The sequence below is a fragment of the Tamandua tetradactyla genome, chromosome 12 (assembly GCF_023851605.1).
Source record: "Tamandua tetradactyla isolate mTamTet1 chromosome 12, mTamTet1.pri, whole genome shotgun sequence".
In the NCBI taxonomy this organism is placed as follows: domain Eukaryota; kingdom Metazoa; phylum Chordata; class Mammalia; order Pilosa; family Myrmecophagidae; genus Tamandua; species Tamandua tetradactyla.
Genome location: NC_135338.1, coordinates 100,192,752 through 100,220,580, shown reverse-complemented (window position 1 = coordinate 100,220,580; position 27,829 = coordinate 100,192,752). Strand labels below are relative to the sequence as shown.

Here is a 27,829-nt window from a genome sequence, read left to right as displayed (position 1 = left end):
TTTTTCACAGACCTAACAACCGTGCTGAATCTGCGTATCCAGAGAAACCACGAGAAGGTTATACGTTTGGTTGTCTAACATTCTTCGATTTGATACGAACCAACACATAGTTATTGTTGTCATTGACGGAATCCCAGTTTGTATGTACAATTATTTACATTCCTCTGTTGTGTTTGGAAAAAAAAAAAAGACATTTTAGCCTTTTTTAAGATTATTGGTTTAATTTCCTGTTATTTGGTTGCATGGAGTCACCCTTAACCACGAAGGGTTATGGAAATTTTTGCACAGATCTCTACATGTCTAGGACCCTTTTATCAAGGCAGATAGGCTCACCATTCTCCTGCAGTCCCAGCATCGCCAGAAACTCAGTTAAACACAAATTAGCATTTCCAATTGATCACTCAACATAATGCTTACGTATGAGATTTCATCTCTGAGACAGACCCCAGGAATTAATTCCTAGATGTATAATGTTGGTATATTGAAGATGAAATTAAAATTGTCCTTCAGTTTTGAGGCCATGTGTAAAGTTTAACCACATTGTAAAATATCAATTATGTATTAGAAATAGCTAGTTGAGAGCTTATACTTCTCAGAACTCATGTTGTTACGTACACAAACTCAGTTTCTATATGTGAAGTTAGTGAGTCTTTTTGTGTTACTCCAAAATAAAGGCAATGATTTATTTTTTCCCAATGCCAATACAATTTGAGCTAATCACTCAAGGAGGATATTTTACATTTTAAAGCTGGAATCAGCAGCCCTACGGGAAACCAGACAAAGCATTGACTTTTAAAATAAACTTGTTTTCTTTTGGAACTAGAGTTAGAAGAGTTACTGTTCACCCACAAACCATTATTATGTGTACATTATTGTTGCTATTGTGATAATAGAGAATTTTATTTATTTTTATGCCAGCTTCTATTGTGAGAACCACCTTTAGTCAGTATGGGTTTTATCAATCCTGTTATGCTTGTCCTTGGAACAACTTTCGCGTATTCGAGGTTTGTAGTTGAAAAGTTTACTGTAAAAAAAAATCAAAAACAAAAAAATGTATTGTTTTTACAGAATAAATTTATTGGAATGTGTTCTGGGAGTAAGATTTGAGGTGTGAGCAGCTAAGTTAGTGTCGTTTGGCTTCATATGTGTAATGTGAGGTATTAATGTAATTCATATATTAAAGCAAAAATTGTTAGCAAGTTAACAATAGAATAAGCGCAGGTGAGGGTTTTCTTTTTCTTTTTTAAAAGACTCTCTGGGTTTTAGCTTATTTGAAAACACTGGGGGCAAATAGCTGTGTGATTTGCTTGCACATCTAAGATGATAATCTTTATCAGCTCAAGAGACCCTAAAATTCACACACTTGACATTATCATGCCTTGATTGTACCCCATTTTCTTTTGGTTTTCTTTTCTTTGTGATGAGCTAATAAATAACATAAAGAGAAACGTGAGCAGTCTTAAAAGTCTAGGGCCATTAATATGATGCTGGTGATGGTGACAGTGACAGTGACGGCAGCCACGGGCCTGGCAGTACCAGTCCACTCACCGCCGAGGGCACAGTGAGGCGGTGGCTGGATTTGTAGTTTGTTTGCGTAGTTTAGCATATACTGGATTGTCTGAGTTACACTCACATGCTATTCTGAATATGTAAAGATCATAAAAAGATAGTAGGGATGCAATCCAGTTTTTTTTTTCTTAAAAAGTACTTCTCAGTTTTGAAAATTAATTAAAATTCTTCAAAAGGGCTCTTCACTGCTCATTCTAAAACATAAGGAGAATTTAGATGACTTTTTTTTTTTTACTTGAGCAGACACCGGGAATCGGATCCAGGTTTCGGGCATGGCAGGCGAGAACTCTGCCTGCTGACACACCATGGCCCGCCCTAGATGACATTTTCAACTGGGAAATGTAACTGACAGATTTTTAGACTAAAAAGTCTAGAGACTACAAAATTTGTCATGAAAAGACTATACCACATGTTTCAGATTTAACAAGATTTGTCTTCATGAAAGGTCCAAAATAATTTTATTAAAACTATACACAGTAATACAATAGAAATATTTCCAGTCACCGATAAAACAAGTGCTCACTAGTTGATAATAAAGTTACCAAGCCTTCTTTTGCTGTTTAGATTCACACAAACGTTTTAGTAAACTTTTAAAACAGCCATAAATAATATACTTTCCTTGAGAAAACATTTTTCAAACATTTAAAATAATTCTCATATTCTGCCTTTTATGTTGAGGTTGATAATAAAGCATATATAACTTACATTTGCAAATATTATTTCTCCAATCTGCATTTGCTGTTTTGAATGTTTAATATGCATAGACCATATTCAGTTTTGAGTGGCTTCATTTCCATGCTCACTTTGTAGGAACTAAACTGTAAATTTTTGCACTTACAATGATTTAATATGTACAGCAATACTGAGATAGATGGTTAGGCTTACTCACAGATAATTCAGAATATACTATTTCTAGAAGCAAGCTTTTCAACAACTTCAATTTCCTTAAAAAAAACAAAAGAAAGAAAGAAATCTACCTACGCAATACCACTTTATAGCTCACACCGAGAGTGCAGAGCAGGAATTCGCGTATTCTTAGCTGAAATATAGAGCTCCATACGGGAAAGGAGGGCAGTGGGACAAGGCAGAGTACCAGGATAACGAAAGTGAGTCATCTGGAGAAACCATGAAGTAAGGACTTTATTCAACTTTTTCATCTGCTTTTGTTTTTACGAAGAACTCTGGTTTGTAGATACAACGATAGGCCAAGAGCTGAGGAAGAATTCCATATGCTATGTTTAATGCCAAGAAAAGGTTTTTCGCTTCTTCGGGCACTCTGTAGGCATAAGCAGTTCTAGCATGAAGAGAAGCGCCAATGTGGCAGAACTGAGCCTGTTGTATAAAACAGAAATGGGTCAGCATGGTGGCCGCACAGACGGACGCACAGTTCTGAAGGGCTCAGACCAGGCTCGGTACCTCCAAACCTGTCTCACCTGCAGGCAAAATGCTTTCACCAGCCCGCGATCTTTACTTTCATTGGATTTAAGGACGCTGCTGAGGTCAAGTGCACCCTCCTTGGTGTGGGTTTATCATGCCAGCAGTTTTCCAACCCAGCCACACCAGACAGGCTCAGGTTAACAGGAAAGTTGAAATCAAGTCTCTCCCTTGTTTGCCTATTTGCGTTCTGGAAATCCTACCTAGATGACTGAGTTTTGGCTCCCAAATTGTCTCAGTAAAAGTGAAGAAAATACAGAGTTTAGAAGCTAAGATGTGTTGAGCATAACACACTATTTGAAGAGAAGCACGAGGAGTCGTCTTTCCCTGCTCCTTGGAGCAGCAGCTCAGCGCCCTTTCAGGCTGTATTTTTTATTCCTGTATTTGGCATTTGCGATTTAAACGCTTCACCTGTAAGCTAAGGTTCTTGGCACCTGGGGAGGGTCTGGCTGTGACTGCTCTTTATCAAACAGCCAGTGTGCATGCAGGCCACCTCCTCAAATCCAGGCCTCGCGCTTAGAATTACAGCTGGTTGGTGTGAATCTGAGTGTGCGAGGCTGAAAGGCCGGAACCCGCCCTCTGTCCCTGCGCAGCTGCTGCGGGCGCATTTGGGGTCAGCACTTGGTCTTTTCCGGTAACGTTTTATAAGCACAGGGCCACGCTAGAGACGCGACGCAGGCTGCAAGCAGGGTTGAGGGCTCCTGCAAGGAGGTTTCCTCAGAGGGCTAGCGTCATGACAAAAGGCAGCCAGTGCCTGCATTTTCTTATCTTGCTAAAATTTCAGATGTATGTGAATGTAAATGTAGTAAGTGGCTCATCAGTATCAAAGTGAAGAGACAGAGATACTGCAATCCAGAGAAAGCACAGAAGCGAAAAGAATGAACTGAATGATTTGCTTTAAATACATGTAATTTATCCTACATTTCCTTCCGCATGAAATCAGTTTATTCTGCTTAGTGGTTGACATCAAGATAAAAGTGTTGTCGGCACTGGACTTTACCTTGAAAAGAAAAGGACACGCTTTTATAAACAGCATCTTTATGAATCTGCGTCAGTGGCAAATACTTTAACAGGCTGCATTTTTATGAATTATTGATGGATTCTGGAGAGCTCGGACACCTTTCTGCTCTCCTCAGGAGACATCACACAGGTGTGAGCACCGACCCTCCCGGGTGGCGCCCCAGGGCTGTCAACCAGCACCCACGCCTCGGGGGGCAGAGACCTGGGCCTGAGAGCTCTCCCCCCTGCACAGCTCTTCCCCAGGGTCTGTCTGGAATAATGGTGTTTTCTGAATATACAGTCAAACTTTTTATTCTGGACTAGAGGCCATTTTCACCCTGATTTTCAGGAATGTGGATTTGTTGACTCCATCTTTATAGATCCTCACACACCTACAAAATCACCCAATTTGGAGACATGCCAACCGTGCTTTGAGAGAATAAATAAAGATGAGCCGCTGTGCCTGCCTGCCTGCCCGCGTGAAAGGTCAGTAGTTCTGTAGACTGTTCCTGCACAGCCAGTGCAGTTCATGCCTCATCCTCACGAGCAGCAAATTGGCAGCCGCATCACCAGGGGCTCCTGACCCGAGAGTAGGGCGCAAGCCCACCGGGCAGGCCGTGTCTGAGGCGTATGGCACCTGTCGCATTGTTAGCGCTCAATAAACATTCAACAGTCACGGCTTCGTGACTGTCGGAATACAGACTCCACAAAGCATTTCTCTGTTTCTATACCTGTCTCACTGAGCCTTTTTCTTCAGAAACATTTCACAAGGGGCAAAGATTCTTAAATTTCTCATCAGAAGTGTCTGTGGTGAGCTGCCCCGGGGTGGCCCCATGCTCCGATTGTGAAAGACAGAACCGAATGTGGAGTTAGGACAGCCAGCAGGCTGCTGGGCTAACGCGCTGGAAGCAGCTGGGCAGGCAGCGGGAAGGTCTTGTCTTGGGGTGCTCTGGGCAGCGTGGTATATATAGGGTCGTTAGGAACCAACTGGGGCGCCAGAGCCCAGGCCAGCCCCATGCCAGCCCACCCCCTGTCCGGTCCCCTGGTGGGCCCCTGGTCCGTCAGTGGGGCAGCAGTGGGCCCTGCCCCTGAGGCTGTCACAAGAGTAGACGGATTGAGGCTGGCTGGGTTCTAGCACCGCACCAAGCATGCGGGGCTGCTCCAGAGACACGAGTGGACTTAGCACCTACTAATGACACGCCTATCCCCTGTGTGGGAAACCTGGGCTCTCAGTGCTGACATTCCCTTGCTGACCCCTTGGCATGTTTTGCCCTGGTCCTGTCCCCACCAAGGATAAGGAACAGCCAAAGTGACTATGCTTAAGGATGGATCACCAAACAAAACTAAGTGATTAAACTGGGATTGGCATTAGCATCCCAATTATTCCGGGTCTTCCTAAACCTTTACTTTCTGATATCTTTTAAAGATTTCCATACAGGAAAAAACGTGAATTCTCATCTAGTAGAGTCACCCCCACAAGAAAATCACCCACAGATAAGCCTGCAGACTCCTTTGTGAGAAAGCACAGGACACCTGCACATCCAGGAAACGACGGGAGAGGCTGCGGGGGGCGGGCGGTGAAGCCCGGCTGATGGGGAAGGCACGTCCACGGCTGGGGTGACTGGCTGGGGGGCCCCGCCAAACCACCATCAAGCTGTCCCAGAGCCGCCTCCCAGCTTCTTTCACTTTTAAGGAATTAGACATGTGACTTAAGCATCTCCAGATGAATGGCTCTTCTGAGCGGCAAGGCTTTTCTCTTTTGGGTTGTTACCGGAAATGTTATACCAGTAATAACAAGAGCAGTGAGAGTCCCACAGCTTAGTAGGTGCCCGGCATCATCTCAGCCCTTCACAGACTTCTCACTGGACCCTCCCAACAGCCCCATGAGCAGGAGCACTTGTTCTCCGTCCTTCCCAGAAAAGGAAGGAGACCAGGAAGATGGCTCAACGCCTGTGTGCCAGCTGGAGTCTGGCCCTGCCTCCACGCCCTGTGCACTTAACCACACTGACCATATCGGCTCTTTTTTTTTTTCATTGTTTTTTTAAAGAGGAATTTTTCTATTGATAGAAATGGTAGTAAGTGGATTAAGCATTCTGTGATACTTGTCTAATTAGACTCACAGCTTTAATCCTATGGCAAGGATTTTGTAGGAAGTCACTTAGTAGTGAATATTGAGCATCCCCAGTGGAACGCTGGCATAAAATATTTCCTGGTTTTATTTTGTTTTCTTACATCTTTCACATGTATTGATCTTTAGATTTCTGAAGGCATAGACGAGGCAGTCAGGGACTCAACAACCACCCAGTGTTTCCCACTGACTTGTGCTGATCTAGAATTTATAGACTCTTGGGAGTTGACCAGACCTTCACTAAAAGCAGGTTTTGGTGAAAGGTCAGGGGGGTCACGAATGCATAAGTCTTTTCAGTGAGGGATGAGAGTGTTAACAAGCAAAGAATGCCGGTCAAGGAAATGGAAAATGCATTCCAGGATGCACATCCCAGATCCCCTCGTGCACTGAGGACCCGTTTCATAAGGAATTGCTCACCAAGTAAGAAGCATCACATCACTGGAATTTGGCATTTCTGACGTGCGCACTGTTCTGTCGCGGCACGGCTGCTCACTTCCTTACGCAAACCACACATACGCAGATAAAAAGTCCGCCAGGAGTTTGGGGGTGTCAGACATAGAATTCTCTCTACAGGCCACTCTTCATTTGCTGGGCCAGGAGAAAGATCTTTCTGATGTTTCCAGGCTCTGCTTAACCTCAGGCTCTTGTTCTTGGCGCTCATCATTGTCGATTGAAGGGCGACTGATAAGCCCAAGGACTCCTCCAGGGCCAGGGGCCCAGCCAAAGCGGCCACTGCTCCTGCCAGGCGCTCTGCAAGAGCCACAGGCGCCCGTCTGCAAGCTCAGCCTCACCAGCGCTAGTCTGGCATTAGTCTGTCTGTCCCAGGCTGTGGTCCTCCCACGCCACCTGACTGCCACACCGTCCACATGACTAGGGCCTCTGCCTGAGTCTCACTGCCCGTTCTCCAGTTGTCCCTGAGACATGACCAGGTCCAATGTCTGGCCTCACTCTCCGTCCTCCTGGCTGGTGACCACTCATTGTCCCTGCACAGGGGCTGTGCGGGCAGGAGGTGAGGCGCTGTCCTGCCTTTGGAGCAGGCCCTGGCGACTGCAGGGCAGACCAGGGGACGCGGCGTCCAGAGGAGGCCTGACTGCAGGCGGAGCCCATGTCAGAGATAACTATCAGCCTCCAAAGAAGGAGAACAAGGATGAGGTCCCCTGGCCCGGACCATGCAGGAGAACCAGACCGAGAAAACAAAAACCACGCCTGACTCTGTGCCTACCTCTCTGCTGCCCATCCTCAGCCTAATGAAACCCCACTCAGCCCCAGAGCCAGCTCAGAACTAACTCTCTCTCTACCCCCTCCCTCTCTCCCACACAAGGCTCTCTGACTCTCCTCCCTGCCGTGTCCAGAGTCTCTGCACCGTCGGACTCTGTGCTGTGGCTGACTGCTTACCTAAGGGGAAGGCAGAGGAGCACCGGCTTGGAGGCAGAAGCATCCCTACCCCTCCCTTAGTAACTGCAGCCTTGGGCAAGTCGGAAGCTGACCTGAACCTCTGCTTCCTCATCTGTAAAATGGAGATGAAAAGCACAAAGACAATGGCAAGGATAATTCTGTGTGTTCCCACACTTTCTGAGGCGCGTGAGAAGACCACATTTCCCGGCCTCCCTTGTGGTTGGTTTGGTCCCTGGTTCGGTGTCGCACTATGTAGTGGAATCCTGAAATCTTACACCAGGGTACACCTCTCAGAGGTGACAGCCCTGGACCCTTCCTGCATGGCTGTGATGTTCAGAGACTGGGAAACAGTTCTGAGAAACGACAGTGCCCTCCCTGGGTCTGTGACCTCGGACAAACCACTTAACTTCTTCAGACCTCGGCTAACTCATCTAAAACCCGGGCATTCCTACCAGGTAGTTATTGTGAGATTTACCTGTGCATGCAGAAATGTCTTAGAGCTGTAAAACAAAAGGGGACATAACATTTCACAACTATCCCCCCAAACAAACAAACAACACTGAGCAGTGATGTCCTCATAAACTCAGCAGTGGCAGCTAGCGGGCCAGTGGAGTTTCTCGGTGGGAAACCGTCTCCATACCTGTGCCAGGCCACCTGCATGCACCAGCGTGACGTCAGGCAGCCAGGAGCATCCGGGAACCACCAAGCCGTACAGCACGATCACAAAGTAAGGGATGGAATAGAACATATATGCCAGCATCTGAATTGAACAGAGAAGCAGCATCAGTAGCAATCTAACAGTTAATTTGCCCTAACTAAAAATAACTAAAAATTAACATTGTCATTTTTGAAGACGTTAATTCCTATTTCCTACACAGAACCACATGTCCCCATTTAAAAGAGAGAGAAAATTAACTTCTAGGGAAATCCTGGGCTTCACAACTACTCGACCTGAATTTTGGGGTAGGCAGCAGGGTCCTTTAGATACGGTTCCTGAAGCTGCGTGTACGACCGGCAGAGCTCGGCTGGGCAGTCCAACGCAATCTAAGGACAAAAATGAATCCGTTACAAAGACACAGTCCCATTCGGTTCCCGGGTGTGCTGATAAGGTTAAATGTGTCAGATTGAGTCACAAGCTGCTTTGCTACTTAATAAAAAATTATGTATTGGAGAAACTCTTCAGGGGAAAAGAAGAAGAGAGAAAATGTTCTACAGACTTACTCTGGAGAGACTAAGCAGGGTTAGCAGTGGAGCAGAAAATGGAAAGGTATACTCTGTTCTCAGGTACCTTTCGAATATTCAGAGTTTATGTATCTAGGTTTGGCTAGCCAAAGGTCAGCTTCCTTTAGATTACCAGTTTTACTTCTCCAAGGAATAATCTCTAGCAGACTTTTCCCTACAGAAAAGTACATTTCTATACCAAATTCATCTTACTCTGTGTTGCAAGATTCAAAAAATAGCATCTTCCTCTCTCCAGCGGTCACAGAGTACACAGCCTTTGGGGGCGCAGTAAAGAATGAGGCTTGAAAGCCGCGTCCTCTGCTCTACTTTAAAAGAAAGCGGATCAGAGAGTGGACTCTAGGCCCCAAATAGGCTAAGTGTGCCCCAGGCCTCTGTCTCCCTCTCGGGCTCCGTGCCTTATACACTTGGCCACAGATTCGTCCCACCTGGAGAACATACAGGAGCAAAGGCCAGTGGCAGAGTTGGTAAAAATGGGCCCCAAACCAAAAGGCCATCTGCAAAAGTGCCACCACAAAGCGTACATGTGTGCACACACACACACATATCCCGAAAAACCTGGTATTCCCTTGTGCACTGGAAAGTGGAGATGGCTGAGCGAGAACACAGTGGGGGCTCGGCTGTTTTTGTCTTCACTTGGGGGATGACAGCAAACTAACCTAAGAGCAGGCTGTGTGGCCCGTGGCCTGGGCAGACCCATGGCCGGCCGGCTTCCCGGCTCCTGTGCCTGCAGCCCTCTCCAGGGCAGCTGTAACAGTCCCACTGGAAGCCACTCGTAACACACTGTCTCACCCGGAACCCAGCCAGCCACACAAGCCCCCCATAGCTTAAGGTCCCAAAACGAATCCGCCACAGCAGCCTCCCCTTGCCACCAGCTCCCCAAGCCGCTCCCAGGGCTGGTGGTCCCTGGAGTCAAGCAGGATGAGCCAGATGATTCTGAACTACGCGGACTCACTTCTCCCGAGAATAAATCATGAGGCTGAGGCATCATGAAGGGTCACTGATCAATAAAAATAGTAACGGCAATCACTTGTTGAGCATTCACTGTGTTTAAGGCCCTCTAAAAGGTGTAATGTGCTCTCTCATTTAACCCCAGTCCTGTATGCTAGGAACTCCCATTTTACAGAGCAGCTAATCGGGACCAAAGGGCTAAGCTCGTTTTCCAAGGCCGCAGTCAGTAAACACCAGGATTCGAACTCCGCAGGCTGTGGGACTTTACCTCTAAGCAGTAAACCCTGATAGCAGGAAAACAAAAAACATTAAATGCCACGTGCCCTTAGCGTACATCAGTCACACCAGCACAGACGCCCAGCCTGGGCCTGTGGCCGAGCGCTCACCACCAGCACGCAAGGCCCATCGCCTTCCAAACGTGTGAGCTGATGGCCCGGGACCCTTCCTCAGTCTGGCCCCTGCCCCTGACAACACACACATGCTCTGTGCCATAGCAGGTTTTGGGTTTTTATTTTTATTTTTTTTACTTTTAGGGTATAACCCTTACCATAGATGTTTAAAAGTAAGAAACATCAAGGGAACAGAGAGAGTGAGCTTCCAATGGCTGATTTTTCAGGTCCCCGAAAATAGGGCCGAGAAACTGCTGCTGGGCAGAGCGGGGACGAGGGCCTGGGGGGGTGTGATCGCCCAAGGCAGAGCCACTCCCTTGCAGGGTGGGGGGCGAGAGACAGGCTTTGATGGGAAGAATGTTTTGTTAGTGTGCTGGTGAGTCTGAAAATGTGAAAAAAAATTCCAATGTTGTGCCATTTGGAAGCATCGCGAGGATAATGATTGGTGGTTACTGTTACTTTGGTCTGATGTGCTTACCAAGCCTCTAAACAGGCAAAATCCGCTTGCCAAGAAGAGACACACGGCCAGCATTAAATCAAAGGGTCTTCTCAGCAGGTCCTTTGCTTGGGCTTCCCGGACAACCTAAAATAGAGCGTGCAGCTAAAGTGCCGGCCCAGAGTGCCGGGGAAGAGTCAGCAGGACAGAACGCCCTCCTGACGGCTGACGAAAGGAATCTGAAGATTCTCCATTCATTTCATAAATCATCAGCCGTGGAACATCAGAAAAAACACTTCCCCTCCCAAATCGCATCTGTGAAATGAGGAGATTGGGCCAGGCGATCTCAAAGCTCCCTTCTAGTTCCACGATTCCATGCTTTCTTTTGAAATAACATTTTCTTAACTATACATGTACGATTTGAGAAAAGAAAATCTAAAAACCACCACACCACTATCAACAGACAGTGATCCTTAACTCTCTAACTAGCTATAAACCTGTATATTCACAAAATTAGAACTTAATGTATATACAGGTTTTTATCCCAGCTTTTTGCAATATTTACATATAAACACTTTCCCGTATAATTAAAATTATTCTAAAACGCAGAATCATCTGGAAGCCCCATGCTTCCCCCGCCCCTCCCGCCGACGGACATTCCGGCTCTGGCTGTGACGCGCCTGACCACGGGGAATCCGCACTCCGGCCTCGGCCAGTATCTCTCCGATACTCAGGGATGGGCCTTAGAAGTGGAACGAGTAGGTGAAAGTTCTTGGAATCGATCATCTTACCAAACCCCCTTGCCAGGCGGTTCTGAGAGTCCGTTCCCAGCAGCAGTAGAGAGGGCACGCCCGCGCCGCCCGGCCCCACCGCCCCGACGCCAGGCAGAGCTGCCGCCTGGCGCCCCCGGGCATCAGTGCACGCTGCGGGCCACGGCCAGGCGCGGCTAGGCCACCTCTTCTCACCTCCCGCCTCGTTCCTCAGATGACGGCACGGCGAGGCCCCTGGGCGTGCCACCCGACGCTGCACGGCAGGACGAGGCCCCTGGGCGTGCCACCCGACGCTGCACGGCAGGGCGAGGCCCCTGGGCGTGCCACCCGACGCTGCACGGCAGGGCGAGGCCCCTGGGCGTGCCACCCGACGCTGCACGGCAGGGCGAGGCCCCTGGGCGTGCCACCCGACGCTGCACGGCAGGGCGAGGCCCCTGGGCGTGCCACCCGACGCTGCACGGCAGGGCGAGGCCCCTGGGCGTGCCACCCGACGCTGCACGGCAGGCAGCTGAGTGGTTACACGTGAAGTGTAGATCGGACTTTATTTCAGTGAATTCTATTATAAGAGTTATAATATATATATATAAAAGAATAGTCACGTCCTGATCGTCACTAGTAATTCATGTTTTCTATCACTTTTGCTCAAAGGATCTTGCTTGAGAATCTAGCGCCAGTGACAGGGCGAGGGCCTGAGAAATGGAGACCTTCAGAGAGCTCCTGCCCGTCAGCCCGGTGAGCTCAGGCCACACTCACACACATGACAGCCGTGCCTCTCGGCCTGCCCCGGGCTGGTCAGTGCCCAGGTGCCACCAAAAGAGGTGTCCAGGAGCTCAAAGTCCAGCCAACTTGTCCACTGACACAGAGTCTGATGACCAGGGCCAGGGAGCACACGCACTGACCCAGGAAGCTCCAAAGCAGAGGGCCTGGCCAACCCAGCAGCCATCCTCTGGCAGCAGCCAGCCACGGGGCCACTTAGCTATGATGTCGCCAATGTCACAAATCGGACTCAGGCTGACCAAGTGCCCCAGGGGCCTCAGGGCAAGGGCAAGGGTCAGCTCAGTGACCAGCGGACGTGGGCAAGACTGTGAGCTTAAGATTAGCAGGTAACATTTAAACTTAATAAAATCACCTTTGGGGGATAGTTACAATTTTCTGATGGCTGATTATAGATCCTGAAACCAGCCCACACAGGAAGACAAGTATACGGTATGCATAAGAAAAAAGCAGGGCATATTCGTGTTCCATACTTCCCTATTTAAAAGAAAGAGAGACAAAGTCAAAGTTCACCAAAAGTATTTCTAATCACAAACACCACCTGGGATCCCTCCTCCCCCCATCTCAAGTCCTCTAACATTCTACAGTGGACCAGTCAATATTTTTAATGAAAAAAAGAAGTCAAAGTAAAACTATTAGATGTTTATTAACAGCCATGCCATATCTGCATGACAAAAAAGTGTTTTCAATATCTTGATTCCCCACAGCCATAAATAACCTCTTTTATTTTAGACTTCAACAGTCCACACTTTCAAATACATTTTTCAAGTTCCCACAGTGTGTCAATAGTTAGAGATAATAAAGAGAGTTATAAGCAATACTATTTGCACATGAAATACAGCCACAAACTTCACACTTACCCCTGTAGTGTTAATACTAATGCTTCTAGTATTAGTCGTTCTAAAAATGTCAGAAATCACTGATATTTGATTGTCTCATTGTTCAATGTCCACTTCTGAAAGTTGCTCAAAACACTTTTTAAAAGGTGAGATTAAGAAGGAGGGGAAAGGAACGATTCTGCAAGCAGCTTTTTTGGTGGGCTTAGAGTCTCTTGGTTCTAAAACAACCAAAACAGCTTCTCTATTAAAAAACAATCCCCGTTATTTCAGAAAAGGAAAGTGAATTTTAAGATAAAACTTCTTACCCACAATGTTTCCAAGTAGAAAAACAATAATGCTCATAATAATCGATCCGACCCAATATAAGCCGATGGTCCTATAGCTTTCCCTGTAATGAGAAAACAAACAAAACCTTGATGCAGTTCATTCGTTGTACAGCACTATATTAGCAAAAGACGTTTCACCATATTATTTTTATTCTAACAAGTTAAATACATGAGTCAAGACTTACTGAAACCAGAGTAATAGGCCAAACACATGGAACCCCAGAGATGAAATTTCATTTCCACATGTGTCATATTCCAGAGCCTTCTTTATGCCCTTTGGAATCAGGAGCTATGCTCGCCACACAGGGGCCCACGTACACAGCATGGTCACCTCCACCAGGGCAGCCTGCCCTTCTCTATCACGCGTGAAACGCGGTGCCACGAAAGGAAAAGAAGGTTCAAAAAAGAAAGGAAACCGGATCCATAGTTTCAATGACTGCACATATGAGTAACCGGACGCCACATGGCCTTCCCCTGCTGTGACAGAAGGCCGCCCAGAGCTCCAAGGCTGAGGACACAGCCTTGGTTCCAAAACAGCTGCTGGATAAACACTGCTAGTCTTCTCAATAGGAGATGCTGCCCAATGTCCCTTCCACTGCTAACCCGAAACCCCACCTTCACCTGCAGGAGAGGCTGTGAGACATTCAAAGACTCTCCCAGAGGAACTAATGTAGAAAATGCTGTGCACTCTCTGCCCCCCTTGCTCCCCTAGTCAAAAGAAGCCAACCCCCAGAGTCCCACTGCTGGAACCAGGATGGAAGCAGGGGGAGACAAGGATCTTGCTCCCCATCTGGTGCTGCTGGGTATTGCTGTGGGCTGCCGGAGCTGCTGGGGGCTGCTGGGTGCTACCGGGAGCTGGTGGGAGCTGCTGGGTGCTACTGGAGCTGCTGGGAGCTGCTGGGTGCTACTGGAGCTGCTGGGAGCTGCTGGGTGCTACCAGAGCTGCTGGGGGCTACTGGAGCTGCTGGGTGCTACTGGAGCTACTGGGGGCTGCTGGGTGCTACTGGGAGCTAGTGGGAGCTGCTGGGAGCTGCTGGGTGCTACCGTAGCTGCTGGGAGCTGCTAGGAGCTGCTGGGGGTTACTGGGAGCTGCTGCGGGCTTCTGGGTACTACCAGAGCTGCTGGGTGCTGCTGGGTGCTACCGGAGCTGCTGAGTGCTGCTGGGGTCTGCCAGATTTGTGGATGCTGTGGCCGCCCTGGCCACCTGTGAGCAGAGCCCAGCCTGCCTGGGAACGCCCAGTGTCTCTCCAAGAGTGTGGGGACACCCTCCAAGGGCAAGGTCGGTCCAAGCATTGGCTGGAGCAGCCTGTGAGTGTGTGGGGAGGACAGAGGGGTCAACCCAGTGACCCTGAGCTGTCCTCGAGGGTAGGATGTCATGTGACCAGGAGCCAAGTGGGAGCGGAAGGCAGCTGGGCCAGCGTCTCTCCCCCCGGCAGGTCCGGGTTGGGGGGGTAGCCAGGAGGAAGAAGCTGGGGGCGCCCCGATAAAGGCAGCCACTTTGGGGAAGGGCGCCATGCAGAGGTCTCTGTGGCAGGGGCCCCCACACACACCCCCCACCCCACCCTGGAGCTGGAAGGCACCTACAGCCAGGAAACCACAGCTGCTGGCATGCAAGACTGCGCCTTCCCCTCAAACCACATCTCCCAAAGCGCCAGCTGCAGAGCACACTAAGAAAGAATGAAAAGGAGCCAGGAAGAAAAGGACAGGCCCTACACCCAAGACCAGGCTGGGGCTGAGGGCGTGGAGGTGGGGGGCTTGGGAGTTCCACCCGCGATTCCTTATAAAAACTTCCAACCAAGTGAGAGCACCAGGGCCATGCGGGAAACTGCCATCCCGGCAGCACTCGTATCAGAAATCAGGCCAGAGCTCATTAAACCAGCCTATTTTATAACCAAGAACCATCTTTCTTTGGGATTATCTTTGATCAAAAGGAGGGTAATTAAAGAGAAAATGTTTGAATGGAAAATTAGAGCCCATTCCTGTGGCTTATTGGGTTCTACCCCCTTTCATTGTCTTTGAGCTACTGGGCACCTCTTGGTAATCTATAGTTAACTGAAAGTTTTGTGACCTACCCATAAATTGGAAATAAGATTGACATTGAAGCTTTGCATTCAAATATGCTGGACTTCTTAATTCTTGAAAATGAGACTGTTCTTAAAAAAAGAACCCAATTCCTTCTTGACCAAAAGAGGGGAAAGAAGTGTAATAAAATAAGGCATCAGTGGTTAAGAGAGCTCAAGCGGAGTTAAGAGGCTTCTTCTGGAGGCTGCCTGTCAGTTAGTGCTAATTGCCATGGTTTCTAAACTCCAACCACCATCACTCCTGTTGATTGGTAAGAACTTGCAAGCTGAGACTATAAAGGTTTCATGCATTAGGTTTGCCTTCCTGGAACCTATAATTCCCAGAGGGTTTTTAGGCCAGATAAATTCTGAAACCCACAGGGACCAGCCTCCCCAAGATTATCAGCTAATTACATCCCCCTATCCTTTAGCGTGGACATCCCTCAACGTGAAAAAGTCAGAGCGGGCATTGCCCAAGGATCCTTATGGATAGGGAGAAGGGTTAAAGAAGGAGGAGGTAAAACAGAGAGAATAAGATTGAACAAATGAGTGTGGCTGTTGAGTCACTACTAATATTCCTTCTCACCTCCAGTTTCTGGAGCGGCTAGAAGGAAAAATCTGAGATGATGGAAAGTAACCCATGATGACTCTGGGGTCTGTCCTGTAACCATTGGTGAAGTGTACTTCGAAAATTATCGCTTTTTCTTTCTTTTCTCTGTATGTATGTTATCTTTTATAATAACAAACGTTTGTAAAAGTAAAAGACTCCAGTGAGGAAGCTCGGGGGTCTGCTGAGCTGTCCTCGAGGGGGTAGCCCTAGGGTACAGGTGCAGAAGGCAGGTGCAGGGGCCACGAGCCGCGGAGCCTGCGCCCTCCGGTGCGTCCCCGCCTCTGCACACCCTCCGTTTCCCTCCAGGGCCCCTTCCGGGGAGCCGAGAGGGCAAAGGGCCCACTTACTCCCAGGCTATGGCCGCCACCATCACCAGGTACATCAGGTAGTGCGCGGAGCCGTCCCAGTAGCAGGTCATGTGCCCGTGCGCCGTGTTCAGGTACGGCTGCCCCTGCGGAGGGCGGGAGACAGGCCTCAGCGGCGCCCGGGACCGCACGCCCCCGCCCCGCCCCCATGCCACCGACCCAGACCTGACGTCGCAGGGTCGCGTTGTCACCCCTCGGCCTCCCAGCCGGCCCCCCGGGAGCCCTGTCCCTCTGCGCTCTGCTCCCAGCCAGGCCTCGCCCCCCCCCCCCCGCGCCCCCCCCCACACACCCCCCGGCCTCACTGCCCCTCGTCCTGAAGCCCTCGCGCCGGCCTCGTGCTCTCCAGGGTCTCCTCCCTCTGCTGCTCCCTCATGGCCACTCCAGAGGCTACTTTCGGAGTTCCCCTCGGCCCTCCTCTCCCCACGCTCCTCTGGTTCCCAGGAGACCCCAGGCCCCGCGCAGCTGCAGCCGGCCAGCCCTGCCCCCCGCACCTGTGCCAGGGTGGCCCCTCAGCTCCCGGGACTTGGCCCCATCCCCGCAGATCTGCCCCTGGGGTGGCGTGGGACCCACGTGCTTCTCTCGGCCCCAGCCCCTGCCCCTGCCCCAGCGGCCCTTCTCCCTGGAGCAGCGGCACCTCCCGCACCAGCTGGACAGCATTTATCATCCACCACCGCTGCAGCAGAAAAGCGCTGTGGCTTTTTAGACCCCAGCCAGGCCCAGCTGCTCCCAAGGTCAGTCCATCTGCCCCCTCTCCCACCCCCGTGCACTTCTGTGCCGAATGTGAGTCTCGGTCACTGGGCCTGGACGACACCGACCCACCACCACGCTCGACAATGAGCCCCAGAGTCTGCACCCCCAAATGGCCGTGGTGGCAGACCCCTCCTTGCCAGCGGTCTCCCAGAGCCCACAGCTGGGGGTCACCTTGGACCTTCCACTCCCGCCCCCAACCTGTCCCAAGTCCTGCTCAGTCGGCCCCTCGGTTCCCTGGCATCCCCCACATGCCTCCTTCCGGCAGCTTCCAACCCTGGCTATTCTCCAGCCCCTGACCCATGTCCCGGCCTGAGCCCCCCCTTCAAGCCGCCCCCAGAGCTGACTGCTGGCCCTGCCTCCGCCATGGGCTGGAGTCCCCCCCTCCCAGCTGCACAGGCCCCCTGTCACAGGAGACACAGGCCCCGCGTCGGGGTGCCCGCACGACCTGGGATGAGCCACTTCGCTTCTCTGGGACTGGACTTACCCCCATAAAATAACAGGGCTGGCTCTGGGGTGCCCTGCAGGTCGTGGCAGGGACTGACCTTCATCCTGGGGCTCAGCGTGGGCCGCGTTACAAACTGAAGTATGACGAGCTTTCTGAGGTAGTAATGTAGTAATAGATGCAAAGATACTAAATGCATTTAAAGGACCTCATTTATCATAAATGCAAGTAGCAGGGGAGGTCCCAGTTGGGGGGGGGGGGCGAGCGATGACGTGTAAGAGCTGCATGTTGGAGAGAGGCAGCCCCACAACGCGATTCGGACTTCCACTCTCCCCGATTAAATCCAACGCTGTGCATCGTGTGGCTCCCGTTATCGCGAGGGTGCCTGGGTTCCTACCCCTGAGTGCGGTGGCCGGGGCCCTGGACGCTGCCGGAAGGTTCCTGCGCTAAGTGCCCACGCACCTCTCTCAGGTAGAAGGTCATGAAGCCATCGATGACTCCGTCTTGCTCCAGCCCTATGATGAGGTTCACCACGCTGGTAAATCCAAACGCCGCGTAGACTAGAGCAAAGAGAGGGGCTGTTGAAGGAGCAGGAACTCAAGAGACAGTTCCTAAGAGCCTGGCCTTCCCCGTGATAATGGATATTTTCAGTGTCCTCCAGGAGACGCAGTGGACACTGCCCACGTGGGCTAAGGTGACACGGCCTGCACGTCCCAGCATCCACAAATGGCCCGCCGTTGCCCAGTGCTCTCGAGCAGGGGACGCTGGTGGCCAGGAGAGAGCCCCAGGCCCCTGCTGGTCCTGAGGGTCCCGCCAGGCCGCCATCGCCACCCACTCCTCTCCAGCTGCTGCCCAGGACCAGAGCTGCCTCCCTCCTGGGCCGGCCACGTGGAAAGCGCAGCCATGAGGCCACGGAGGTTGTGGGGTGGCAAGACTGGCTGGAACAGGCGCTCCCAGCAGCGAGTGCCCTGCGGTCCACTCAGTCCGCGCCGTGCCAGGGCCTGGCCGCACATGGCTGCTGAGAGACACGCGGCGGCGCCTCTGAAAGGCCAGGGATTCAAACAAAACAAAACACCAATGCCACATGGCACGGCTGGATATCAAGGCGGCAAAGCACAGCACCTCAGAGGATCTTAGGTTTTGAGACGCTCCTGAACGGGCTAAAGACCACTGAAGGAATGATGCTTTATGAGCGGTGCATGGTCAAATCCAGTGCATGCTAGTTCTCCAGGGAAGCTGCTTCGCGCTGTAATAAACGGGTGCTGAGGCCATGTGATGAGTGTGGTCTGCAAAGAGCCCCCGATGGAGAATGCAAGAAAGGCTATGAACCAAGAGCCGAGAGCCCGGGGGGCTGGCTGGAGGGAAGCAATGCCGGCGCGGCTCAGGGTGGCCCGAGGAGTCCCCGCCTGCCCCGCGGCCCGGCCGCCCCTGCCCCACGGGTGCTCTGTCTGGCCCTGCCCCAGAGATGCGGGCGCTTCCTGACCCAGATTTTTTGGGACCCTCCAGGTGACAGTATCGTGCCCCCAGGAGCGCACCGATGCCCCCTCCACCATGAGTGTGACCTCGGGAGTCACGTCGCGGGTCTCCATCCCCTCTAGTGGATGAGGTGCCTCCCTGAGGCTGCAGCGTGGTGACGCGAGGACAGAGGGCGGGAGGCGCAGGTGCCAGGGTGCCCGGCCAGGGGGTCGGGGAGGACCTCAGAGGGCTGGTGAGTAGGGGCCAGTGAGTAGGGAAGGGCCGGCTCACAGGCGAGCGGGCGCCAGGAGGTCACGCGCCTAGTCACCTCCTGCCCGGCTGTGCCACCCTGAGTGGCTGCGGGGGTCTCTCTAGGCCACAGAGAGCCTCAGGAGTGTGAGCTGGGGGGGCGGAGCCACCCCCACTGCTCTGTTCCCATCCCCCTGCTAGGCCCCAGCGTGTGCAGCAAAGCCCATGGGCTCTGGGCGGCCGTGTGACCCCCTCTGGCCATGAGTGGGGCATGGGGGAGTGTGGCCGGCTCCCAGGCAAGGCCTCAGGCGGTGTGACCTTCTCCCGGCCGGCCCCTCCTGTGCCACAGCACCTGCCAGGTGAGGCCCACACCTGGGGGAGCTGCTTGTCCGGCAAGGAGGCACATGTGGGTGGGCCCAAACCTGGCCTCAGAGCCACGGGCAAGAGCCTGCCTGTGTGGGTGCGGGGCCGGATGGGAGGGGTCCCCTGAGCAGCTGCCAGAGCTGCACGCAAGGGATAAGAGGCCTGGCGGAGGGCCTGGCACAGGTGCACCCACGGCTGCTAGCGCCTCTGCCCGCAGTGGCAGGGGCAGCTGGGGATTTTGCAGGTTCTGTCCTTGCACCCCACTACCCAGCCCTCGGAGCCGCGTCTCCAGGCGCACACGGGGCGCATCAAGGGGTGGCGAGGTGGAGGAACCCTGCTTCTGGAGTGCACTGAGCCGTGCTGGCCCTATGGCACCTGTTCTTATTTATTTAACAAATATGGCTATTTGTCAGCACAGTTCTCAGCACTTTACAAAAATGAGCTTCAATTTCCTAACGCGGGTGGGAGGAACTGAGGTCTGCCTATTGGGCAGATGTGAAACTGAGGCCCAGTTACATTACTCAGCAGGTACAGGCACAGGGTGAAGGGGGAGGCCCAGAAGGAGGTGGTCTGAGGTCAGAGGTCAGAGGTCAGAGATCAGAACATGCAGGGGCTGTCCTGACCCTGGCGGCAACCCTCTTCCAGGAGCCCGCCGGCCCGTGTGCAGTCCCCGCGCCTCCCACCATTTGGCCAGCTGGCCCCAAGCCGTCACTGCCATGGGAGATCGCGGACAGACGCACGGTCCAGTGGGCACAAAGGGCTTCCCGCCAGGTACGAACCGTAGAACAGCGGATCCCGGGGCGGCCTGCCTTTGATGAGGACGCGAGCCAGCAGGGCCACCAGGAGCAGGATGAGAGCAGCGGCCTGTATGACGGTCCAGGGGCTGCAATGGGCAGAACAGAGAGAAGGTCACTGTGCGGGTGGGAGAGGGTCACGTGCCCTAGGAAAGCCAGGCTTAATCTGGGTCCATCTCACAGATCCCTATTCAGCACAGGAGGTCGGAAACTTAATTAGGTTATCTCCACGGAGATGTGACCCGCCCAGTTGTGGGCAGTAACCTTGGATTAGAGGGAGATGGGACTCCACCATTCCAGGTGGGCCTTGTTAGTTTACTGGGAGCCTTTAAAAGAGGAAACATTTTGGAGAAAGCCACAAGATCCATGAGAGCCACAAAGCCCCCAAGTTCACAAGGCAGAGACCTTCAGAAATGAAGAAGGAATACGCCCCTGGGGCTGCTTCATGAACAAAGAAGCCTGGAGAGAAAGTTAGCAGACGTTGCCATGTTCACCACGTGCCTTCCCAGTGGAGAGAGAAACGCTGAACGTCATCCACCTTTCTTGAGCGAAGGGCACCTCTGTGGGTGCCTTAACTTGGACACTTTTAGAGACTTGCTTTAATTTGGACATTTTCAAGGCTTTAGAACTGTAAACTTGCAACTTAATGAAGTGCCCCTATAAAAGCCATTCTGTTTCTCGTACATCGCATTCTGACAGCTGGACAACCAGAGCAGCCGCCTATCATGATAGGCAAGTTGGGGCTGGCATTACACACCCAGCCAAGGTGCCGCGCTGGGCCCTGCCATGGTCAGCAGCCAACAACACAGAGGCTCAGAGCTCCTGGGACCCTCTTGTCTCCACTTGTGCTGTCCACTTGTCCACGGGTGCAGGCAGCACGTCTGCAGCCCTTCTGGTTGCAAACGGGCTGCCTCTACCCCCCACCCCCCACCCCCCGCTCCTCACTGTGCTGCCTGACTCTGAGGCCCGGCAGCAGATAGACTCGGATGCCGAACCTGCCCGTCCATTGAGGCCACCAGAAACCTAGGGCTGAGCCCCAGGGAGCACAGGGGAATTACAGCTAGGCAAGTCTTCCAGAGGAGTGCTGGCTAAGCACACCTGCCGGAGGGTTACAACTAAGCTTACCTGCTGGAGGGTTACAACTAAGCTCACCTGAGGGGGGGGTGTTACAACTAAGCACATCTGCCAGAAGGTTTACAACTAAGCACACCTTCAAGACTAGTTAAAACAAAGGAGATCTTCCAAAGGGGTTATAACTAAACACAACTTCCAAAGGAGTTATAACTAAACATAATTTCTGAAGGAGTTAAAACTAACACACTTTCCAGGGGGGTTACAACTAAGCACAACTTCTGGAGGAGTTACAACAAAACACACCTTCTGGACTGGTAACAACTGAGCACACTTTCAAGAGGGGTTATACCTAAGTGCACCCTCCAGAGGGATTAACTAAGCATAGCTTCTGAAGGGGTTACAACTAAGCACACCTTCCAGAGGAGTTACAACTTCTAGTGGGGTTAAAACTAAGCACTCTCTCTCTAAGCCCAACACTGCAAGGGAAATCATTGCCCTCCCCACTACATGGGACATGACATCCAGGGACAAAACTCCCCCTGGCAGCATGGGAGATGACTCCCAGGGATAAGTCTTGGCCTGGTACTGTGGGATCAACAATGCCACCCTGAACAAAAGAGGGAAAACAAGTGTAACAAGTAAGGTATCAGTGGCTGAGAGAGTTCAAATAGAGTCCAGAGACTACCCTGGAGGTCAGTCATACACAAGCTTCAGTTAGACATTGCTACATATCATAACTTGCCAACCCCCAACCAAAACCATTCCTGCTAATCCTAAAGAACATCTAGGGTGTTATATAGGGTTCTGCAAGGGTTCCAAGCACTAGGGTAACTTTTCAGAAACCTACAACCTCCAGATGGGTCCCTGGACCAGGTAAGTGCTGAAATGTAGAGGGCCCAGCCTCTCCAGAACATCAATTAGTTCCATCCCCCTCTCCCATATTATCAACAGCCCCTTACAATATGAAAAAGTTAGGATGGCTATAGCCCAAAAACCCCTAAAGAGTGGGAGAAAGATCAAATGTGATGGTGGAGTTATACAGAGAAGGTAGGGTTTAACAAATGAGTATGAGTGCCGAATCATTATACTGATATTTCTTTTAGTCTCCAGTATCTTAGAGCAGCTAGAAGTAAAACCTAAAATTGTGGAATTGTAACCCATCCCAAACTCTGAAATCTTGTCTACAATTAACTGTTGTGATGTGCTTTGAAATTTATTGCTTTTTTTGTATATGTTATTTTTCACAAAAAATAAACGAACAACAAATAAACGAACAAACAAAACTAAGCACAGCTTCTAGTGGGATTAAAACTAAGCACAGCTTCCGGAGGAGTTACAACCAAGCACACTTTCCAGAACAGTTACAGCTAAGCACACCTTCCAGAGCGTTTACAACTAAGCATAACTTCCAGGGGAGTTATGTGCCCTAGAAAAGCCGTGTTTAATCCTAATCCGATTTTGTGGAGGCAGGCGTTTCTTTTAATCCCCATTCAACACTGCAGGTTGGAAACTTGATTACATTATCTCCACAGAGCTGTGACACACTCAATTGTGGGTATCAACCTTTGATTAGATGGAAATGTGACTCCACCATTCCAGGTAGGTCTTGATTAGTTTACTGGAATCCTTTAAAAGAAAAAATATTTTGGAGAAAGCCTCAAGATCCATGAGAGCCACGAAGTCATGGAGTCCACACAGCCAGAGACCTTTGGAAATGAAGAAGGAAAATGTCCCTGGGGGAGTTTCATGAAACAAGAAGCCTAGAGAGAAATCTAGCAGATGTTGCCATGTTCACCATATGCCTTTCCTGTTGAGAGAGAAATCCTGAATGTCATCAGCCTTTCCTGAGTGAAGGTAACTTCTTGTTGTGCCTGAATTTTGACATTTTTATAGTCCTGCTATAATTTGGACATTTTCATGGCCTTAGAACTATAAACCTGCAACTTAATAAAATCCCCCTATAAAAGCCATTCTGGGTGCATGGATAGTTAGGTGGTTAGAATGCTGCCTTCCATGCAGGAGACCTGGGTTTGATTCCTGGACCATGCACCGCCCCCTGCCCCCCAAAAAAAGCCACTCTGTTTCCAATATATCGCATTCTGGCAGCTAGCCAACTAGAACAGGTTACAACTAAGCACACCTTCCAGAGGGGTTACAACTAAGCACAGCTTCCAGAGTTGTTACAACAAGAACACCTTCCAGAAGGGTAACAACTAAGCACAATGCCAGAGGGGTCACAACTAAGCACACCTTCCAGAGAGGTTACAATTAAGCACACCTTCTGGTGGGGTTACAACTAAGCACAGCTTCCAGAGGGTTGTAACTAAGCACACCTCAGGAGGGTTTACAGCTAAGCACACCTTCCAGAGGAGTTACAACTAAGTGCCCCTCCCTGAGAGGTTACAATTACGTGCACCTTCTGGTGCAGTTACAACTAAGCACACCTTCCAGAGGAGTTACAGCAAAGCACACCTTCAAGAAGAGTTACAACTAAGTGCACCTACTATAGGGGTAATCACTAAGCACACCTTTCAGAAGGTAACAACTAAGCACACATACCAAGGGGTTACAACTAAGCTCAGCTTCTGGAGGAGTCATAACTAAGCACACCTCCAGGGAGTTACATCTAAGCATACCTTCCAGAGGGTTTACAATTAAGTACACCCACCAGAGGGATTACAACTAAGCACACCTTCCAGAGGGGTAACAATTAAGCACACCTTCCAAATTGGTAACAACTAAGCACATCTCTGGAGGGGTTATGGGTCAGCACACCTTCCAGAAGGGTTACAACTAAGCCGACCTTCCAGAGGGGTTACAACTAAGCCGACCTTCCAGGGGGAACTAAGCACACCTTCCAGAGGGGTTCTGGAACGGCCCTGTGTCAGGTGGATGCTCAGCTGGGCCTGAGAAAAGGCCTAGAGCTCCAAATTAGGGACGAGTCCGGGTCAGAACCAAGGTGCAAAGAAGCCTTAGGCGAGGACCAGCTTCCATCCCCAGCCGGGAGACACCCAGTGAGGCTCAGTGGGCACAACCCTGGGCCTTCCCCTGAGCAAGAGGGGCCACCTAGGAGGGCAGGGACCCCGGCCCCCTCAGCGGGCAGCAGCAGTCACAAGGCCTAGGGAGGTGGTGGTCAGGAGACCTCAGTTCTAACTTGCTTTGCCAGTGACCTTAGGAAAGTCAAGTTATGTCAACTTTGTGTTTATGAATTAACAGAAAAGCACAGTGAGAAAGAAATATCTTGTGTGCTGCTGTGCCAGGCCCGGTTCCAGCACGGGGCCCGGGGCGGACAGGTGGGTCCCTGTCTACCTGGAGCTGGCTCTGTGCTGCCCACCCAGGGGCCCCTCCAGCCCTCCAGAGACCCTCTCCCCACCGCAGCAGCAATGGGGCCTCCACCTCCCACAAAGCAGGGCCCCCCATTCCTGGGCCATGCCGTTGTCACCTCATGCCACCACAGCCGGGCCCCGGCCCACGGAGAGTCCCAAGTGGGCTCAACCATCAGCAGCACCAGGTTTCCAAACCCCCACCCCCACCCCAGGCTACAGAGTCTGCCTAGGCCTCCCACAGTGACAGGCAGCCTGGGGGGCTCCAGCAGGAGCGCAGGAGGCGATGGGTGCCTGTGGATGGACAGAGGGAGGACTGGAGGGCGGAGCCATCGGGCTCAAGAGGCCTCCCTGCACCCCACGTCCTGGAGGGAGGAAAGAATGAAAGGAAGCGAAGGCAGAGGACCGCCCCCCGCAACACCCCAACTCCTCCCGACAACCCCACTCCCCCACCCCTCACCTCCCCGCCCACTCCCCGCCCCTACCTGTGCCGGCCATGGCCGAGGGCAGGAGGGGCTCAGAACAGAGAGAAACGGGTCCAGCGGGGGGAGGTTTGGAGGACAGAAAGGGGCTGCGACTAACCCACGGGTGGGGGGGGTGACTGATGCCCTCCTGGGCCTATCACCTACGAGAGGGGAAGCCCACGGAGAGCAGGAACAGTGGACGCGTGGAACAGACAGAGACCCACCCCTTTCCTGGACCCCACCCCTCCCCCCAGGGAAGGAAGCCAGTGGGACACAAGCCAACATCTCTGAGAGTCTCCAGCCCGAGGGGCAGGCTGGGCAGGACAACACTGGCTCGGCCTGGCGTAGGAAGGGAAGTTCCAGAAGGCTGGCTCTTATGGAAAAGGGCAGTGGGGGCCCAGGGGCCTCAGAGGAAGGAGAGAGCGCATGTGCCCTGAGGGGTCTGGAAAGGAAGAGGTGACCTCCTTGTGGCCCGTGAGGCCCACGGGCAGTGTCAAGAGGCAGCGAGAGGGAGGGGCAACCCCTCTGGGCAGGATAGGGTGAGCAAGGGCCAGGAAGTAGTGCAGTGTAAAGGAGGTGCAGTGGGCTAAGTGAGGTTCCCGAAAATATACCTCTCAACCTAATCCACAGCCCTGAGACCTGCGCGCTGTAAACAGGACCTCCAGAGGCTGTGCGTGTAGTTAAGGCCGGATGGAACGGGAGTGGGTCTCATCCGGACTGCAGGGGCCTTACAGAGAACCAGAAGCCACGGAAACTGGAAATCAGACTGTGGAAGGCAGAAGGGAGAGCCAAGGAAGCCCAGCATTGCCAGCTAGCCAGACCAGCGCGCCAGTCTCAGGGGGAAGACCAGGTATCTGCCAGTGCCATGACGCCTCCCAACCGCGAGCCAATAGCGCCCCAATGTTTAAACCAACCCATCGGGTGGTGCGTCAGCACAGCCAGCAAGCGGAAACTGAGTGTTCAAGGAGTAACTTCTGGTGTGGGGGTGCCACAGAGGGGGCTGAGGCTGGGAAGTGTACAGGGGGGAGGGCCAGGGTGGGTCCCTGGGCCAGGGCCAGGCCAGAGAGGACCTGCCTGAGCTGGAGTGAAGGGAGGGAACAGATGCCAGATGAGTCCTGGGAACTGATGGGAAAGTGGACAGGGGGCAGGAGAGAGTGGAGAAAGAGGAGGAGAAGTCAACCGTCCCTGGGACTTTAACTGCAGGAGGACGGGAAGAATGGATGCAGCCAGTTATTCCAAGCACTGTAGGGTTTGACAATGTGCTCAGTAATGCACAGCAATACGTGATTCAGCCTGGAGTGAGTAAATGCCATCACCAACTTCCCAGGGGTGATGCTAAAGCCTAGGAGTTATGCTCAATTCCTCCTTACTGCAGGACAATCCTTCAGCAAGACCACCTGCTTTCCCGTCCAAATTGATCTTCCCGTGGCTGCCTCCCTCAGCTCACATCACCTCTTTCAAGAAGCCTTCCCTGACCACCAGCCTATCTCATGGTCTTCACAGCATGTCACAACCTGTTCATATAGCTGTTGATGTCTCTCTCCACTAGCTTCCCAACCTCTTCGAACTGTATCCCTCAAACCTGGAATATGCCAATCACACAGCAGGTACTCCAAGTAGGCTTGCTGAATTTCCCCTAAATGCCCTTTTAGGAGGGTGAGGTTCGGGCTGCCCAGAGCCCCCGCTTCCAGGAGCTGTGCCCCAACACCCGGTGGGACCACGGTCCGGGGCTGCCAGGGCCTCCTGGGCGCGTCTGGGCAGCGGGGGGTGGGGGGCGGAGGAGGGGGCGCGGGGGGCGGGCTGACCGGCGCAGAGCACCCAGGCCCATGCAACTTCCTCCGCGCCAGCCGCTGGCAGGCGGAACAGGGCGGCTCCTACTCCCGCAGCCACGCAGCCCCACGGGCGGGGGCAGCTGGAGTCGAGTCCGCGGGGCCCCTTCCGCCCCGCCGCGCCCATTTCCTCCGCCGCGGCCGCTCCCCGCCCCCTCCCGCCTCGAGGCGGACACTGGCGGCACTGCCCAGCGCGGTGGCCCTCACACACAGGTCCTCTGGGATCCGCCGGCGGGGTGCAGACACGACCGCGTGACCGTCTCCTGCCCGCCGCCCACCAGCTTCCTGCGGCTTGCCCCGCGCTAAAACCGCTCCCGCCGGCCGCACAGGGAGAGGCTCGGGGAAGCGCGGGTGAACCGGGCGCCACGCGCGATCGCCGGCCACGCCCGGCCTAGCCGAGTGCGGCGCCCCCACCCCCGGGCCGCGGGCTCCCAGGGCAGGGGCCCGGCGGGATGGACCTCTGTGGCCCCAGCCCCCCGCCCGGGGCCCGCGCTGAGCCGCCACCCGTCAGCGCGGCCGGCCAGGGCGGGACCCGGCCCGAGCGGCCGGGGAGTCCCGGCGGCCCCCCGCGGCCCAGCGCCCGCAGCCGGCGCCCCCGAGCCCCGCCCGGAAAGTTGCCTGGGGCCCCCGCGCCCGCCCGCGCCCCGCCGCCCCCGGCCCGCTCACTCACTCGCGCTGGGCCGCGAGGAGGTTGAAGACGTAGGTGACCGGGATGGCCGAGAGGGTCAGCACGAAGACCCCGGTGGCCGCCGAGGCGCTCATCGCCGCTCGCCTTCACCGCATCGCCCCGCGCCCCGCCCCG

The 27,829-nt window shown here is 52.7% G+C and overlaps 2 protein-coding genes across 12 annotated transcripts in view; one reads left to right on the top strand and one right to left on the bottom strand.

Annotated features, from left to right (window-relative positions):
• HDGFL3 (HDGF like 3) overlaps window positions 1-2,273 on the top strand; it is an 81,182-nt gene extending 78,909 nt beyond the window's left edge. For both annotated transcript variants that reach the window (XM_077124335.1, XM_077124336.1), the window contains exon 6: window positions 11-2,273. In XM_077124335.1, coding sequence (XP_076980450.1) covers window positions 11-16 — 6 coding nt within the window. In that variant the 3' untranslated portion in view covers window positions 17-2,273. The remainder of the gene's footprint in view (window positions 1-10) is intronic.
• TM6SF1 (transmembrane 6 superfamily member 1) lies at window positions 2,011-27,829 on the bottom strand. Of its 10 annotated transcripts, none has more exons than XM_077124327.1 (12): window positions 27,698-27,829; window positions 20,323-20,426; window positions 17,939-18,036; window positions 16,267-16,370; window positions 13,229-13,311; window positions 12,440-12,561; window positions 10,583-10,687; window positions 8,477-8,569; window positions 8,166-8,285; window positions 7,526-7,637; window positions 6,548-6,880; window positions 2,789-2,901 (listed from the first exon to the last, which is right to left on the bottom strand). In XM_077124327.1, the coding sequence occupies exons 1-11, from the start codon at window positions 27,787-27,789 to the stop codon at window positions 6,561-6,563; spliced, it is 1,353 nt and encodes a 450-aa protein (XP_076980442.1). In that variant the 5' UTR covers window positions 27,790-27,829; the 3' UTR covers window positions 2,789-2,901; window positions 6,548-6,560. The 10 variants fall into 10 exon arrangements, 9 of the variants coding, with proteins under 9 accessions (XP_076980444.1, XP_076980447.1, XP_076980441.1 ...); XR_013160779.1 differs by having other exon boundaries at window positions 2,815-2,901; window positions 3,003-6,880; XM_077124332.1 differs by lacking the exon at window positions 6,548-6,880 and having other exon boundaries at window positions 2,740-2,901.

Coding starts and splice junctions, on each gene's coding strand:
- TM6SF1 (XM_077124326.1), bottom strand. CDS start 27,789: ATGAGCGCCTCGGCGGCCACCGGGGTCTTCGTGCTGACCCTCTCGGCC. Junction 10,688..12,439: donor ATTGTAACTATCCCCCAAAG/GTGATTTTATTA, acceptor GCTCTATTTTAG/GTTGTCCGGGAAGCCCAAGC. Junction 8,286..8,476: donor CTGCCTACCCCAAAATTCAG/GTCGAGTAGTTG, acceptor TGTTCAATTCAG/ATGCTGGCATATATGTTCTA.